The following is a 16924-nucleotide window of genomic DNA, read 5'->3' as shown; positions in this document are numbered from 1 at the left end:
CAAAGAGTGTGATGCTGAGGAACTATGGTGTTGTGGTGGTCACAAATGTAGTGTTTATGTCCGCTGCAATACCACAGGTCACATTAAAGGGATAGTTCACCCAAATAGCAAAATTATGTCATTAATAACTCACCCTCATGTCGTTCCAAACCCGTAAGACCTCCGTTTATCTTCGGAACACAGTTTAAGATATTTTAGATTTAGTCCGAGAGCTCACAGTCCCTCCATTGAAACTGTGTGTACGGTCTACTGTCCATGTCCAGAAAGGTAAGAAAAACATCATCAAAGTAGTCCATGTGACATCAGAGGGTCAGTTAGAATTTTTTGAAGCATCGAAAATACATTTTGGTCCAAAAATAGCAAAAATTATGACTTTATTCAGCATTGTCTTCTCTTCCGGGTCTGTTGTGAGAGAGAGTTCAAAACACAGCAGTTTGTCATATCCGGTTCGCGAATGAATCGTTCGATGTAACCGGATCTTTTTGAACCAGTTCACCAAACCGAACAGAATCGTTTTAAACGATTTGCGTCTCCAATACGCATTAATCCACAAATGACTTAAAGGGTTAGTTCACCCAGATAGCAAATTTATGTAATTAATAACTTACCCTCATTTCGTTCCAAACCCGTAAGACCTCTGTTTATCTTTGGAACACAGTTTAAGATATTTTAGATTTAGTCCGAGAGCTCTCAATCCCTCCATTGAAGCTGTGTACGGTATACTGTCCATGTCCAGAAAGGTAAGAAAAACATCATCAAAGTAGTCCATGTGACATCAGAGGGTCAGTTAGAATTTGTTGAAGAATCGAAAATACATTTTGGTCCAAAAATAGCAAAAACGACGACTTTATTCAGCATTGTCTTCTCTTCCGTGTCTGTTGTGAGAGAGAGTTCAAAACAAAGCAGTCTGGATATCCGGTTCGCGAACGAATCATTCAGTTCACCAAATCAAACTGAATCGTTTTAAATGGTTCGCGTCTCCAATACGCATTAATCCACAAATGACTTAAGCTGTTAACTTTTTTAATGTGGCTGACACTCCCTCTGAGTTCAAACAAACCAATATCCCGGAGTAATTCATTTACTCAAACAGTACACTGACTGAACTGCTGTGAAGAGAGAACTGAAGATGAACACCGAGCCGAGCCAGATAACGAACAAAACATTGACTCATTCTCGAGTCAAGAACCGTTTCTGTCAGACGCGTCCGATTCGTGAACCGAGGAGCTGATGATACTGCGCATGTGTGATTCAGCGTGAAGCAGACTGACACACAGAGTGTCTGAACCGAACTGATTCTTTTGGTGATTGATTCTGAACTGATTCTGTGCTAGTGTTATGAGCGCGGGTAAACCGAAGGCTTGAATCAAGGGCAATCATCGCAAATGACGCCATTATACGTCGAGCGCAAAAGAACCAGTGAACCGTTTTCTTCAACCAGTTTATTGAATCGAACTGTCCGAAAGAACTCCTTGTGATCCGAAAACCGATGCAACCGGTTCTTCACTCGTGAATGAGTCAGTCTATTGTTCACTATCTGGCTCGGCTCGGTGTTCATCTTCAGTTCTCTCTTCACAGCAGTTCAGTCAGTGTACTGTTTGAGTGCATGCATTACTCGGGGATATTGGTTTGTTTGAACTCAGAGTGTCAGCCACATTAAAAAAAGGTTAACAGCTTAGGTCATTTGTGGAATAATGCGTATTAGAGATGCGAACCATTTAAAACGATTCAGTTCGATTTGGTGAACTGAATGATTCGTTCGCGAACCGGATATCCAGACTGCTTTGTTTTGAACTCTCTCTCACAACAGACACGGAAGAGAAGACAATGCTGAATAAAGTCGTAGTTTTTGCTAGTTTTGGACCAAAATGTATTTTCGATGCTTCAAAAAATTCTAACCGACCCTCTGATGTCACATGGACTACTTTGATGATGTTTTTCTTACCTGGACATGGACAGTAGACCGTACACACAGTTTCAATGGAGGGACTGAGAGCTCTCGGACTAAATCTAAAATATCTTAAACTGTGTTCCAAAGATAAATGGAGGTCTCACGGGTTTGGAACGACATGAGGGTGAGTTATTAATGACATAATTTTGCTATTTGGGTGAACCATCCCTTTAAGATGTCACAAAATGAACAAAAGCTCTTGAAAGGACAAATATGAGACAACTCCTGCACAGATACGGCTGTTGTGATGTGTTTAATGTGACGGCAACTTCAGAACAAGCAATTTATAATATAAAAAAGTCAAGATCAAGCCTCAAGACCACATTGCAGTACAGACAATATATTTGCACTTAACTGCATTCACTTCTAATACACACTTTGGGATACAATATCAAACCCATATTATGCGAGTTCATAGAGACAGATCTAATTTCCATTATTAATATATTTTGATCCCAAACCATGATTTCTAGAGCCAGTCCCTGTGTTCTCACTGAAAATGTATAAAACTGCCCTCTTATAATGGCTTAGCATGTCATAATTTTGACAAAATTATAATCATAATTTAGACTTTATATCTTATAGGTTATAATTATGACTTAGTAATTTGTGAATGTATGTTCTACAAAATTTTGAAGGTATGTTATAGTTATTATAGTTATATATTTATAGTTATATATATATTATACACCAAAGAATAATTATTTTTTTTCTAATGTAGCAGAAATGGCTTTAAAAGGACAAAAAAAAATTATGTTCTCAAAATTTAGTGGGTTTAATGCCTGTCACAAATATTCTAAGATAAAATCAAGTAATCCACCCACTAACAAACTGAGCAAGTAAATACAGCAGCCTATAACTACTCTCTCAAGCATGATTACATCTCCTCAAAAACCATAAATGGACCATTTCTTATAGCCATCTTACTAAAGTGTCCCAGACGGATCAGTTCCAGGTCACTGTGAGCGGATCAGCATTCTTCCCTCCCAGATAAGCTCCTGGAGAGAGGCTGAGGGAGTAAGGGATGGATGAAGGGTATGTGGAAGTGTGCAGTAGAGTCATGTCATCAGTGTTATAGAAGCACACCTGACACCGGTCACAGTCCAGGTACAGCCCTATCCTGCGTGGCTTCACCGTCAGATCTATCTCTGTCACTGTCTCATACTCTTTGATGCAGTAGCCTTGGTCATGCTTACGGTGAAGCCCAATGTCCTTGTTTAAGTTGCTTATAGACCCACCATCGAAGCCCACACTCCAATCTATCTTTGCTCCCACATCCACTTCCCAATAGTGCTGTCCTGACTGAAAGGTCTTGTGGGTCCTGGCTAGAGGCCTGTAGTCTTTGTGACGCAATAAAATCCCCTTTTTGGATGTGCGGACGACACTGCGGCCATCAGAGGAGACCCTCAGGTATGGGTCATGACAGTCATGTATGACATTACGATCAGGGACTAAGGAAGACAAAGCGTGAAAGATAAATGCAATGTAGTTTTTCATACGCTACTCGTCAAAAGTAAATTAAATAATTTTGGAAATAATTTTGAAGTCTCTCCTAGGTTGCATTTTTTTTAAATTAAAAATATAGTAAAAAAGTAAAATTGTGTAATATTGTTACGATTTAAAATAACTGTTTTCTGCCATACTGTTAATAACTATTATACAAATGTTTTCCTCATTTATTTCTAATTTCTAGTTATTTATTCTTGTGGTGGTTAAACTACATTTTCAGCAGCCATTACTCCAGTCTTCAGTGTCACATGATCCTTCAGAAATCATTGTAATATGCTGATTTTCCGCTCATTATTATCTCATATTTTATTATTATCATAATACAAAATGTGGAACCTGTAATAAATATAAAATATTTTTGTACGGTAATTAATTTTATTCAGCAAAGATGCATTGATCAAAAGTGACAGTAAAGGCATTTCTAATGTTACAAAAAATTCTGTTTCAAATAAATGCTGTTTAACTTTCTATTCATCAAAGAAACCAGAAAACACGAATGACAGTTTAAGAGTGTAATACTTTTAAAATATGGCTGTTTTTACTTTATTCACAATCAAACAATGCAGCCTTGGTGACCATATGATACTTAAAAACATAAAAACACTATTATTCCAAATTGTTTCATTCTAAGTAAATTAGCAAAATGTTAATTTCCATAATAGACATTTATATATTTTTTACATTCATTCTAATACATGGTCCACGTATATAGATATCTGATGTCCTCACCTGGTTTAATAAAGCTCAGCATCTCCTTCCACACAATAAACTGCAGGTGCGTCTCGTGAAGGCCAAGGAACAGAGAATTAGGTGTCAAATTCACACTTCTCAATGCTGACTTGAACCTACGATGCAGGAGATGAATATAACTGATGGGATATTTACTGTACAGTGCCGGTTATGTTTATCTGAAGCATTGCAGTATATTGTCCTACTTGGTTGTTTGAGAAACAATGTCATTATTTTCACAGCAGCTTTCGTTGTCTTTCATCTCTTCGACAAAGTCCAGCCCTTTCTCAGTCCACCACTACAGGAGAAGTAGACCCAGACAAAGATAATGGTTAGCAATTTGAGAACCGCAGCTATGGATAACCCAGTGTTACATATATGTAACAATAATGTAACTCCCAAAAATCACAATCTTAAGCTTGCTTTTCACTCTCAATATTCAATCTTCATATACTAGTAGTTCATATATTCAGAGTACAAAGGTGTCCCTTTAAGGGCACTTTCAGTGGCAAGTAGCTGTACCTCTAAAGGTACTTTTTTCACATTTTTGTTTCTTACTGTGTTGAGGTTATTGCATTAATTGGACAATCAGTGCTGAATGCAATTGTTTGTTTGAACCTGCAGAAAGCCGTCAGGCTGATCAGTCTCAAAGACTGAGCGTAGAATCCCTTCCTTCTCTCTTCCATCATTGAGCTTCTCTTCTATTTCTGCTCTGTTTCTTTTCATCTTCTCGATCATATCCTTCTCCTCTTTCTCCAGCGTTTTCTTCACTTCCTCCTCCTTTTTCTTCAGGAACTGGTGCATCTCCTCAAACTGAGCAGAGATCTGAGCAGAGAGCTGCCGAGACCTTTCCTGAGCAACAGAACAGATCACAGATAGTAATGAACCCTGCGGCGCTCCCTATGGAGTCTTTAGATGGCTTGTGATCTGTTTTACTCTTTTGTGTGAAGTGTATTTTTCACCTCTGTTTTAGAGATCTCATTCGTCTGTTTTTTCATAAGAGCCTGCAGCTCTTCATTCTCCTTCGACAGGAAGCTCAGAGGCTCTAACAATAAATTCTGCAACAACGCACAGGACAGACTTGTGGGCGTTTGACATGAATATTTCAGACATTACCTTAAGGCAGCGGTGCTCAGTCCTGCTCCTAGTGATCTGCTGAATCCTGCAGAGGAGCAGGAAAGAGCACTTCTGACTTGAAGTAAATATACAATTATGCATTTCGATGTGTTTAATTATTCATCTACAATATAATATATCAACATACATAGTGGTTAAATGGATTGTTCACCTGAAACGTCTGTCATCAATTACCCAGCCTCGAGTTGTTCTAATGACTTTCTTTCTTCTGCTGAAGACAAATAGACATTTTGAAGTGTGTTGGCAACCAAACAGTTTTTAGGCCTATTGGATTTTTTCATATGAAGGTCAAAGTTGACCACCAACTGTTTGGTTACCAACATTCTTCAAAACACCTTCTTTTATGTTCAGCAGAGGAAAGAAACTCATACAGGTTTGGCACAACCCGAGGATGAATACATTTTCACAAATGCTCCAGAAGCTGCTACATTTATGTTTGTTCCTTAGGTTCTTTTGAGCCTTATGCTGGAAATCCCAGTGTCCCAGTGTTGTAAATGTAAAAATAATGTCACTTTTGAATACTTTTAAAATTAACCTCTTACTTTCCATTTTCATTCTTTCAACAACTTCTAGGGTTTTGGATTCTGACAAGTTAAAACATAACTGAAGCGTTATCCTCTATTTTACCACAGCAATGTACATTTGAAAAATATGACTGATATCCAACAATACAATACAATATAATAAAATAGACAACTGGCAGGATCTTATATAAAGATCCATTGCATTATTAAAGCTTCATTTTTAAAATCTCTGAAACATAAGTAATGTATTAAGCATGTTTGAAAATGTTACCAAGTTCAGTTTAGAATATGACAAGTTCTTCTAATTTAATAATATACACTTCATAACTGAACAGACTTCCACTGAGCGCTTATTTGTACAGATTCAAAACCCTTAGACATCATAGCCAACTTGCCAACTTTGTAAATGGCTTAAGCTGAAAAATTTATCTTAAAAACTTAAAATCATACACTAATTGACTGTGGAACTTCAGACTTTCAAGTCTGAATATAAACTCAGAAACAGGCATCATGAAAACAAATGAAAATGAAAACAAAATGTGTTTAAAATCAGCTAAACGTATCAATCATATGTGATTTTCTGTGAAATTATTCATCTCAAATCTGTAAAGTGGCTCTGACTTCCTTAACTATTGTCGACTTATCCAGACCGTAAATTGGAATTAAACTAAAATCTGCAAAAGTTACGTATTCCAGCCAATTGTCAAAAGTCACGAAGAAGCATGCTTCAGAAATGGCAGTAAAATGACCCCGGCGTCTCTGAGACCACAAACAGAACCTCTCTCACATCCAGTGTGGAATTGGATACATCCAAAATAGAAACCAAATGAACTTCTGCTTTCGTATGGCTGACCTGGATATGACCTGAAACTTGAGCAACGTCAAACTCAAACCATCAATCCTTTACAGACCTTTCTGGGCTCCGCTGCCTCCTCCACAGGTTTGAACGCGTGTCCCTGATGTCTCTCACCGTCCCTACAGATCAGGCACACCAGTTTCTGATCCGTCTCACAAAACAGCTTGAGTCTCTCCTGATGATCCGAACACACCAGCTTCTCTGGATCCTCAAACACTCTCGCTCCTGCTCCACAAGCCGCTACGTTCCCGTCCCTGAGGGCCTGCTGCTCGCTCAAGTGTTCCCTCACGGCAGACACCATATTCCGCAGCACTCGGTTGGACCGGAGGTCCCACATGGTATAGGGTCGCCTGCATTCCGGACACAGTTTCAGACGGCAGCTTTGGGAATGATTGCTGATACACTGTCGGCAGAACGTGTGGTCACACAGCAGGCTCACTGGATCTGTGAAGTCCCCCAAACACACCGAGCACTGGATCTGTTTCGACAGCCGAGAATCCATCACAACTAGGCTACTTGTTTGAAATACGTCGGCTGACAAAATGCTGCTTGTGTCCCCTAAATGTCCCAAACACTCACTGGCAGGGGGGTTTAGATATGAGCTGTTGTCCCAGCAGCTGCGGAGACAAATGACAACACATGTCTAGCACATGTGCAGGGGCAGGAGTGTGTTTGGGAGAGCTTCCTCTGCCCTTACTTGACTAACACTTGTTTGTCCTAGTGTGCTATATAAAGGAAGCCATATGACTCCCTGCACAGATGAACTTGCCTCTAGAAATCATATCACTGCCCTCAAACACATTAAAATTACAGTCTAACTGATTTCTACTAACTGTACTTGTTCATTTAGAATAAAACAAATGGTAGCTCATGTTACCGAAGTCAGATTTGACCTTCTGTCTGATATGGAGGGAATCAACAGGTGGTTTGATGATCACATGTGCATATAATATAAGCAGGCTGTTTTCAACACTATAATTAGTTACTGTGTCTTAGTTACTGTAATGGTCAACACTGTAAAGTTACTTTACTACTTTTATCCATTTACTGAAAGAGTTTATATTTTGGTATAATTAGGCCAAATTTATTTGATCTAAAATACAGTAAAAACTCTAATACTGTGAAATTTTATTACAATAAAAAAACAACACTTTTCTACTGTACTGTGTTTTAAAATAAACTTATTATCATCAGCCATTACTCCAGTCTTCGGTGTCATATTCTAATAAACTGATTTGCTGCTCAAGAAACATTTATTACTATTATCAATGTTGAAAGCAGTTTTTTTTCAGGATTCTGTGATGATTACGGTTACGGATACCAAATGTTTGAACAGTAGTGGATATTGAGATTAATATATAAAGTATAATCAGAGTTAAAGGTCAGAAGTTATCCAGAACTCAGTGCAAAAATGCAGCAAAATAAAAAAAAATAATAAAATCACAATGTAGGATATCTTGTGCTATTTGCATTACTGTTCTGGTCCAATTGCCACTTCTAGCTCTAAAAAGCTTGACCACCATCAAATTGAGCTCAGCTCTACCAGCTGGCAGTCCAGCTGATCCTTCATCTAAACGCTTACATCAGCTATCAGCTAAAGACCATAAATCATCATCAGTCTGGTTCATCTGGAAACCATGTAAAATATAAATTCTATATTTGTGCTACAGCAGAGGTCCAGTTGCTGTATATCCAGGCCCTTCACTGCTGTACATAATGATAAAAATATATACAGTATTAAGTATATAAAATAACTTTAGCAACTTTATCAGAAACAATGGTGAATGTTTACTACATATAGCTGAACAATTTAATTGCTGAGCAACGACATATTTATAAAAAATATTCTTCATATTCACCTTGGTGAAACAGTTGCTGCATAGCATACTGTTGTATGGAGGATATATATATATATGGAGGATATATATATATATTATATATATATATATATATATATATATATATATATATATATATATATATATATATATATATATATATATATATATATATATATATATATATATATATATATATATATATATATATATATATATATATATATATATCCTCCATACAACAGTATGCTATGCAGCAACTGTTTCACCAAGGTGAATATGAAGAATATGTTTTAGCACAGATGCTCTTCACTGATCTCCTGAGTCCACTGGGTGGCGCTATTATGCAAGTGTAATTCACCTCCACTCCCACGGAAAATCCCAGAATCCATAAACAGCCATTACTCCAGTCTTCCGAATCTCGTGATCCTTCATGAACATTGAAAACTGTTTTTGTTGGCTAATCATTTGTGGCAATACCATGTTTTTGTTTTTGAGTTTTAATTAAATACTTTAAAAGTATTTATTTAGCAAGGATGCATTAAATTGATCAAAAGTCACAATGAAGGCATTTAAGTTACGAAATATTTACATTTCAAATAAAATGCTGACGTTTAAACGTTCTATTAATTAAAAATCCTAAAAAAAAAAAAAATAATAATAATAAAACAAAATTTTTAAAATAAGAACCATTATTATTAAGTATAATTGAGGATCATAACGGTATATTAAAATGATTTAAGTCTATAGCTGCTGAAAATTCAGCTTTGCCGTCTCGGAGTAGATTACATTATAACGATGATGAAAATATTGTATATGGCAAATATTTCCACACGTTGTGATATTTACCTGGATTTTTCTTCTGTCTTCATATGTGATCTTCCATCTCAAGTATCTTCACTGAGCCTGCAGCTGGCTTCTTGATATTCGAAGCTTATAACTGAAAGAAAATCTGTAAGCCATTTTGTGTTTAGGAAAACAAGAAATACAAAAGTGCTAACCAGGATGCCACTGAACAAATGTCATATCATAACAAAATCCAACATTTTTACAGTTATTTTCATTCAATAAAGTTATTTTAACGTTTGATTTGGAGTCGAAATGTTCAGTGAACATACTGTTGCACATTCAGATCTGCATCTATATTAGTATCTCAGTGTTTGTAGGCTATTATTACCATTAGAGAGTGCCATATTCCCTTCTAACAACAATCCTGACACAGCTATCAGATGAAATAATAACTAATAAAGCTATAGGCAGGTACACAATCTATACATTTCGGAATTTAGGACCCAATTATTTCCCTTGCAGTTTTGTTTGCGAAGACCCTGTGGAGAATATGCATGACAGTCACATCAGAATCTATTCTTGTCACCTTGTTATATAACAAGAGTGTGAAATCAGGTCCACCATGTAAAAACAGACCTTAAAAGAAACTTATCTACAATTTTCCATCTACACAGGACTATACGTTAAATAATTTGACATTGTGACCAGCTTTTGACTTGAATACAGTTCGAGTATAATGTGTTAAGGCCGCAAGGAGATATATTTAATGATTCATATGATGCAATAACCTAATGTAGGTCCACTGACACACATTTTAATTGCTTATTGACAAAGCTAGTAATGAACATTTGGCTTATGAAGCACTAATTATTTTATGGACAAATTAAAAGATAAAAATAGATCTGCAGCTCTTCCTGTGGGTTTATTTGTGTCTATTCAAATTATTAGCACTATTGTCTATAAAGAATAAAACCTAATAAATCTAGAAAGCACAATGGTCCAAGTATCGACTCACTTTTATGAGTGAACTAATGTAGCTGGGTTAATTCATTTATTCTGCTTTTTAATAAGCTTCCAGCGATTATTTTCTTAGTTCAGCATAGACATAATAATTTGTTGCATATGTATACACAGCTATTTTACATTATTAAGCAACATAAAGTATGCCATGCATAAAGAAGAATATGAAAATCTGATGTTTTACAGACATTAAATGTCCTGTTTCAAATTACACATGCATCGAGACACCAATAAAAATATTATTAAAGAATCAATGGAAAACAGGGCAATTCCTACAACAATTTAGGACTGTAAACAGAGTTTCTTGAACCATTCAAAAACATAACTTAGCTAAATATACATTATTTACAATATACTGTACAAGGTATAAAATATTTCTGAGTCTCAAAGCTATAAAGATTACTGCTTCAAATCAATGTATTACAAAACATCACTAGCACAAGACAGCTCTGGACAAAGTGGTCGTCAATCCCTTTAAAATAAAAATTACTGGTCTAAAATGACTATAAACACACATTTGCTCACATTAAGGCTGTGTTATTGAACCTTTCATGCATTATTGCTTACTTTATAGGTATAACCTTCAACACAAAACACTAAAAGTCTGTAGACCACAAATCTGTTCACATCACACAAAACTGTTCAGTCAGCGAAGCCTCTTAAGAGCAGTGAAGTCCATCTTCTTGCAGGTATGCTGATGTAGTGTGTTGAATGATTTAAACCAGTCTGTGGATGTTCATTCCTTTAAGATGAAACAGAACCACGTCCTGTTCGCATGGCATCCCATTCAACATGTTTATGTTCAGTGTTACATCTCGAAATGAAAGAAATGCATGTTGTTCCGGTATATGAAATCATCTGGAGTCTCAGATGTTGATTTGTGTTATGTCTCCCGTTCCTTCACTTGACTTTCTTTTCCCTGAGAGAGAGAAAGGCTGAGCTGCTTTCAACTAATCATGTTGTGAAGCATCAGCCGTGTCCATGCTCACAAATGGCATTTCCAGGAGTGCTGTCTTAACCTACAGAGGACAAAGAAGAGGAGAAATAGTAAGTGAGAGCACCTTACCAGCACATAATAATACAGAACACAGTCTTTGATCCACGCAAAGGCCTCAGAGCTTTTACAGTTTATGCTTTACACTCGGAAACTACTGGCTTGTGTTACATTTTCCAAAGCAAATGCTTTGGTTAGCCTTGAATGAACAAAGGAAAGATTCTATTGATGCTAACAGAGTTAGTGAGGTTCATGATTAAAATAGGAAAGAAAGAAAGAAAGAAAGAAAGAAAGAAAGAAAGAAAAAAAGTCAATGGCAAAGGCAATCATAATAATAATAATAATAATATTAATAATAATTAAAAATGCTTTGAAAACATTTACTTGTAAATATGTCTAGCTTTAAGAATGTTTAGATGTTTTTAATTAATTAAGTCTAATTAAGTCTTTAAAAATATTGATTAAAAATTATTTATTGCAGTAACGGTATATAGTTGATTTAAATATAATGTAATATAATTGAAACATATGCTGATAATTAAATACTGGTCAATATGATAATCCAATAATTATTTCCATGTTATGGTCGAAAATTGCTAACATGAAGATTCAGTACTATTTAAATCTAAATAAATGAAAAATAACGCTTTTATATAATTCTAAATTAATTTAAAATACAATATTAAACATTAATTCATGGCTAATAACTAATAACTGATAAATGGCTAACATTAAAGTTCTATAATATCTAAATTCTAATTAATTAAAAGATAATGCTTCATTTTTATACTTAAAGTGAACACAAAAAAAATAAAAAATAAACAATAATAATGGACGAATGGCTCTCGTTACAATTCTATACTATTTGAATCTAAATAAAATATGTTTTGTTTTTATAATTTCTAAGTAAAATAAAATATTAAGAATTAAAATCAATCGTTTTAAATGCTACAAACTGTTATAATACAAATAATGTACAGTATAAAAAAGTATATTCATTTTGATATTTGCCAACAATTAAATTTAGATAAATTGTACAGTAAATGACAACAAATGTAATCTAAATGTAAAAATACATAAAATAAGCATTCACAATTAAATATTACATTAAATTTATCAGACATGACTGTTACTTCAACTCTAATATAAAGTAATCAACTATAAGGTACCAACATACTGTGCATCCCTAGTACTAATAATTATAACTGAATTAATATTTCTGAATGTATTCACTTGTTCAAGGCACAGCTGTGTATAAATGGCAAACCTTTTACCTGTGCAGTGTATCTGTGAGTGCAACATACAGCAGGTCTTTGGTGTTGAAGAGCATTATCTGCCTTCTGGAAGGCCCATCATGCCTCTGGGTTTGGTCACAGCAACACCCTGATAGAGGTCGCTGATGCGGTTTTCTGTCACTCACAGGAAACTGCCGGTCTGAGTTAAGGCCTCCTGATGAGCACTGTGGTACACTTCCCTCAGCTGCCTCACGTCACGACCCACCGACGACTCACAACCGTAGTATTTCTGATAAGATTGAAAACATAATGAGAGCAGAAAATATTAACACAGTGCATTTCTAAACATTTTGCTGAGGCAGATATTATGAAAGGTAGTGAGACATGGGACATTACCACTGAACCTCAGGCTGCTCCAGAGAGAAGCCTCTGTAATAAATTCAGGGTGCTGTTCTATGGTAACATTACAGGGAAATACTCTGGATGTGCAGCAATAAAAAATCTATTCTGTTTCTTTCGTGACTATTGTTTGATGGTCAGTCTGAGGTGTGACCCAGACAGCTCAAAAGCTTGTGACAGGTGCAGAACAACATCAAACAGTTTGAGTCCATGAAACTTCTGTGAAACTGACCTCGGCGCAGTGGAACACCTTCAGCATGTCTAAATGAAAGCTGTCCAGACTCTCATAGTAGCCTGAGAGGAGCTGCTTCTGCAGCGTACTGAGATCCACAGGAGCCGAGGCTGATCTGGAAGAGAAAACACAGACAAATTAATTTTAAGAATACTATTCCCACCAACTGGTCAAAATGCACAACACCACTGTATGCTGCTTAAAAGATGTGTGTGCGCTCTGATGTAAAAAAGCACATAAGAAGCACATTGGGAAACACTTGAAAGATGCGCTGAATGAAAGTACATTCACTCTCTGACAGCAGATGGCGCTACACTGCAGAAAATGTAGCCTTTACTCTGGAAACCCCATAAATAAAGCAGCTGCTACTTTTTTAATATGTATTTAAATAGCCATTCAAGTTTGTGGATTTGCAATGGTGTTCATCAGAGCCAAATATTTATACTTAATAGGCTATTTATTTTCAAACGTTTTTTTATTTTAATCTGGACTACAACATTCTCTAGATATATTGTTTGAAAGAGTTTTGATTCTTTATTGTTTGTTCACACTTTACATTAGGGCTTCATTAGTTTAAATTAGTTAATCCATTAGTTAACAAACTGCCCATGAAACATTATTCTGAACAATCATTAATCTTAGGTATTCCGATATTTAATAACACGTTGTTAAAATCTAACTTTGCAACTGTGTTATTTAATGAGCTAACATGAACTAAGACTTGTATTCTTTACTAAACCAGTTATACTGTTTTATGACCACTTCAACTAAATTTAAATACCGTGATAATACCGTATACTGTGATGAAAGCATTAGCAATAAATCGCAACATGAAAATTGGATACAGACATATCCCTAGTTTGCTTATTTATTTTTAATAACAAAAACCTAAAGTCCTGATTGACCCCAATCAGAAGCAGGCACTGAATAAAAACTTTATTTCCTGCTGTGTTATAAGTTGCCTTTAAAGTTCCAAATAACAAGTACTGTCCAAAATATTTTATGATCCATTGAAGTATATCTGTATTTTCTAGTATAAACACGTATTTACAAAAAGAAATTTACAGAAATGTGTTAATGAAAATTTTCATTCTTTTAATACATTGATTACATTTATGCTATTAACATTAATTCATCAATTTAAATAACAGAAAATACAGACAACAGACATCTTTAATTATAATCATAACCACATCATCACTTTGAGAACATTCTGCATTCTACTGTAGCTGTCAGTGACAAGAGCTTTTAACTTGCAGGTTCCCTGAATCTTTAATCATCTGGAGACTGTGAAAAGAACAGCAGGAGAGCCACTGAGCAAACAACACAGAGTGAGTGGAAAAGCACACACACACACACACACACACACACACACACACACACACAAACCTCTTTCTGGAGCACAGGTTCAGCAGGGGAGCGGCGAGGGTTTGTCCAGATGACCCTGAAAAACACAAATGACAGAAAGAGTGATCAGCTGTGCAGATCTTCACACTGAGCCTCTTGTGACAAGTCTCTTATTAATAAAATCAACAGATGTACCCTTGTGACTGACAATGACGTCATAGATCCCCTGGAGTGTTTGCGTGAGGTTTCTACTCTGTACACTTCTCCCCTCCTCGTCTCCCTCTCTGTTTTCAGACTGTGGGCTCGAGTGAGTCAGGCACTGGTCTGCAATGTGCAGAACACACATCCTCTTACACACACCGAATATAGTCTTATTAAAAAGCACATGATACACGCCACATTTGAAAAACATGCAGCTGTCAATTCAAAGACTATTCAATGCATATTCAGTAAAGAACTGTAATCTGAAGTCCCTCTTAGCCTGTCATCTTTAAGTGCAATAATCGGAATGCACTTAAAAACACTTTTTCCATGAACTCAACAGGACACGGTAGCTTGCGCTAGCCGTTAACCACATGTCCTCTTCTGCCCTTTTGACTAATGCTGAGTGGAAATAGAAGTGAGGTGGTTTTGGGAGCTGCTCCAGAGCTACAGCCCGCTGAGCGTGAAGGAGGGAGAGGAGAGGAGGAGGAATAGCTGATGCCATGTTCTTCATAATAAACCAGCCTCAGGTCACAAAAAGTGCTATAAACAGACTGTCCCACTTAATGAAAATGTACCTTGCTAGCACTAGTATAGGACATACGGGTAGGTTAAAGTGAGCCTTGCTGACAAAAAAACACACTTCATCCAAAAACTTACAATGTATAATATTAAATCATGCTACATTCAGATTTAGAAAAAATCTGTAATTAAAAACTAGGCTAAAATGGGTTGTTTTGTACTGTTGCAACTTGAATATGTAACGGCTATACAGCAATTTTCCAAAGATGTTGGCAAGCATCTAGGGCCACGGCCAGGGAAACACCATAGACATATGGACATGATGTCAAGTTTGATCTACTTGGAAATTCAGAAACCTGGCCCATATTAAGGAAAAATATGGATAGATACTTATTTTCTCTTCTAAATACTTTAAGAAGTTCTCTGAAGTCTGATCTTAACCGTTTTTGAGGGACATTTCTGCACAAATTGACTTGATGTAAAGCATGTTTCACACAGAACCTGTTACGGAAAGATGAAGGGAACCCTTGTGAAAAAGAAATACACTTCTTTACTTGAAGAGTACTTATTAAAGAAGTAATATACTTTAAAGGAATATACTTTATAATAAGTGCAATCTGAATGCAATGTTCTAACAGTTAATTGCGTGTTAATTTCACTTGAATGAAAATGTACGGAAACACTTTATTTTAAGCTGTCTTTGTTACAAATGTTACATGTACTTACTATTATAATAACAATAAATTATGCATAATTACATACAAGTAACCCTAACTAAACCCTAATTCTAACCCTAACAATAGTAAGTACATGTAGTAAAATAATATTACAGCATCACAGCATTCTGCACAATTAATAAAAGTTAAAGTAAACTGAAAATGTTTTTTCAGGTAATCTATCCCTTAAGAGCCAAGAACAATGTGACAACACACAAACACACATTTTACAGCTATACACACTGCTGGACCTGACTTAGTGCTGGTGTCTTCGAGATCCCCTTTCTGGCTGTTCCCTCCATCTTCTTTGTTTTCTTCCTCTCGCTCTGTCACCTCCTCCCTCAGGAGCAATGACTGTCTGTCTCTCATCTTCTCATAGTTTCTCACCAGAAAAATGCCATGTTCCAGGACGAAGCTCCTATCAGGGGAATAAGAGCAAATCAAAGAAGTACAAACTTAAGAGATATTAGACAATGAAAATTAAAAGAAGAGCATGAAATGATCCAAAAACATAAATGGGTAGAAATGCTATTGTCAGTGTTTATGTGTGTTCTTGCCTCTCCTCACAAGACAAGGGCATCATCAGGAGAGGGGAGGGGATATTTTCAGCATCATTGCCTTTCTCCTGGAAATAAAGTCATTCAAAGTGACCAAATTGACCATGCACTTTAAATGATGCAGGGATGTTGTAATAGAATTAGAAGTGAAGCTGTATCTAGATTTATCTCTTACTTGCTGTTTGGGAGGGTCAGGTTGATTGGGACGATTATTTTCATTGTCTGTTTCACTAATTTCTTTTCCGATCTCTTCTGTATTAGGTCTAGGGCTGACATTTTTAAGTTAGGAAAAAAAAGGTTATGGGACAGGATGAAATCAGTGGTTCATACATTTGAAACCAAGTGGACCTGAGAGAATTCATCTCCAC

The 16924-nt window shown here is 36.1% G+C and overlaps 2 protein-coding genes across 3 annotated transcripts; both read right to left on the bottom strand.

Moving 5' to 3' along the window:
• Positions 1-2185: 2185 nt before the first annotated feature.
• Positions 2186-7578, bottom strand: trim109 (tripartite motif containing 109). The gene is made up of 6 exons (XM_059567555.1): positions 6762-7578; positions 5152-5247; positions 4808-5041; positions 4396-4487; positions 4190-4305; positions 2186-3402 (listed from the first exon to the last, which is right to left on the bottom strand). Exons 1-6 carry the CDS (start codon positions 7206-7208, stop codon positions 2897-2899), a joined length of 1491 nt encoding a protein of 496 aa, XP_059423538.1. The 5' UTR covers positions 7209-7578; the 3' UTR covers positions 2186-2896.
• Positions 7579-10370: 2792 nt separating this feature from the next.
• Positions 10371-16835, bottom strand: LOC132158227 (histone-lysine N-methyltransferase ASH1L-like). Of its 2 annotated transcripts, none has more exons than XM_059567553.1 (8): positions 16732-16835; positions 16557-16624; positions 16224-16417; positions 14756-14884; positions 14603-14657; positions 13214-13328; positions 12622-12871; positions 10371-11372 (listed from the first exon to the last, which is right to left on the bottom strand). In XM_059567553.1, the coding sequence occupies exons 2-7, from the start codon at positions 16580-16582 to the stop codon at positions 12764-12766; spliced, it is 627 nt and encodes a 208-aa protein (XP_059423536.1). In that variant the 5' UTR covers positions 16583-16624; positions 16732-16835; the 3' UTR covers positions 10371-11372; positions 12622-12763. The 2 variants fall into 2 exon arrangements, with proteins under 2 accessions (XP_059423536.1, XP_059423537.1); XM_059567554.1 differs by having other exon boundaries at positions 16251-16417; positions 16732-16833.
• Positions 16836-16924: the final 89 nt, after the last annotated feature.

The sequence above is a fragment of the Carassius carassius genome, chromosome 15 (assembly GCF_963082965.1).
Source record: "Carassius carassius chromosome 15, fCarCar2.1, whole genome shotgun sequence".
Taxonomy (NCBI): domain Eukaryota; kingdom Metazoa; phylum Chordata; class Actinopteri; order Cypriniformes; family Cyprinidae; genus Carassius; species Carassius carassius.
Note: the sequence above shows the minus strand (reverse complement) of the source record. Positions and strands in the feature narration are given on the sequence as shown.

Excerpts from the sequence above, each read along its gene's own strand:
- LOC132158227 (XM_059567553.1), bottom strand. The coding sequence starts at position 16,582 with ATGATGCCCTTGTCTTGTGAGGAGAG. Across the intron at positions 13,329-14,602 it reads AACCTGTGCTCCAGAAAGAG|ATCAGCCTCGGCTCCTGTGG; the intron begins GTTTGTGTGTGT and ends TTTCTCTTCCAG. Across the intron at positions 12,872-13,213 it reads AGGTGTTCCACTGCGCCGAG|AAATACTACGGTTGTGAGTC; the intron begins GTCAGTTTCACA and ends CAATCTTATCAG.
- trim109 (XM_059567555.1), bottom strand. The coding sequence starts at position 7,208 with ATGGATTCTCGGCTGTCGAAACAGATCCAGTGCTCGGTGTGTTTGGGG. Across the intron at positions 4,488-4,807 it reads AGCCTGACGGCTTTCTGCAG|TGGTGGACTGAGAAAGGGCT; the intron begins GTTCAAACAAAC and ends CTTCTCCTGTAG. Across the intron at positions 4,306-4,395 it reads ATTGTTTCTCAAACAACCAA|GTTCAAGTCAGCATTGAGAA; the intron begins GTAGGACAATAT and ends CCTGCATCGTAG.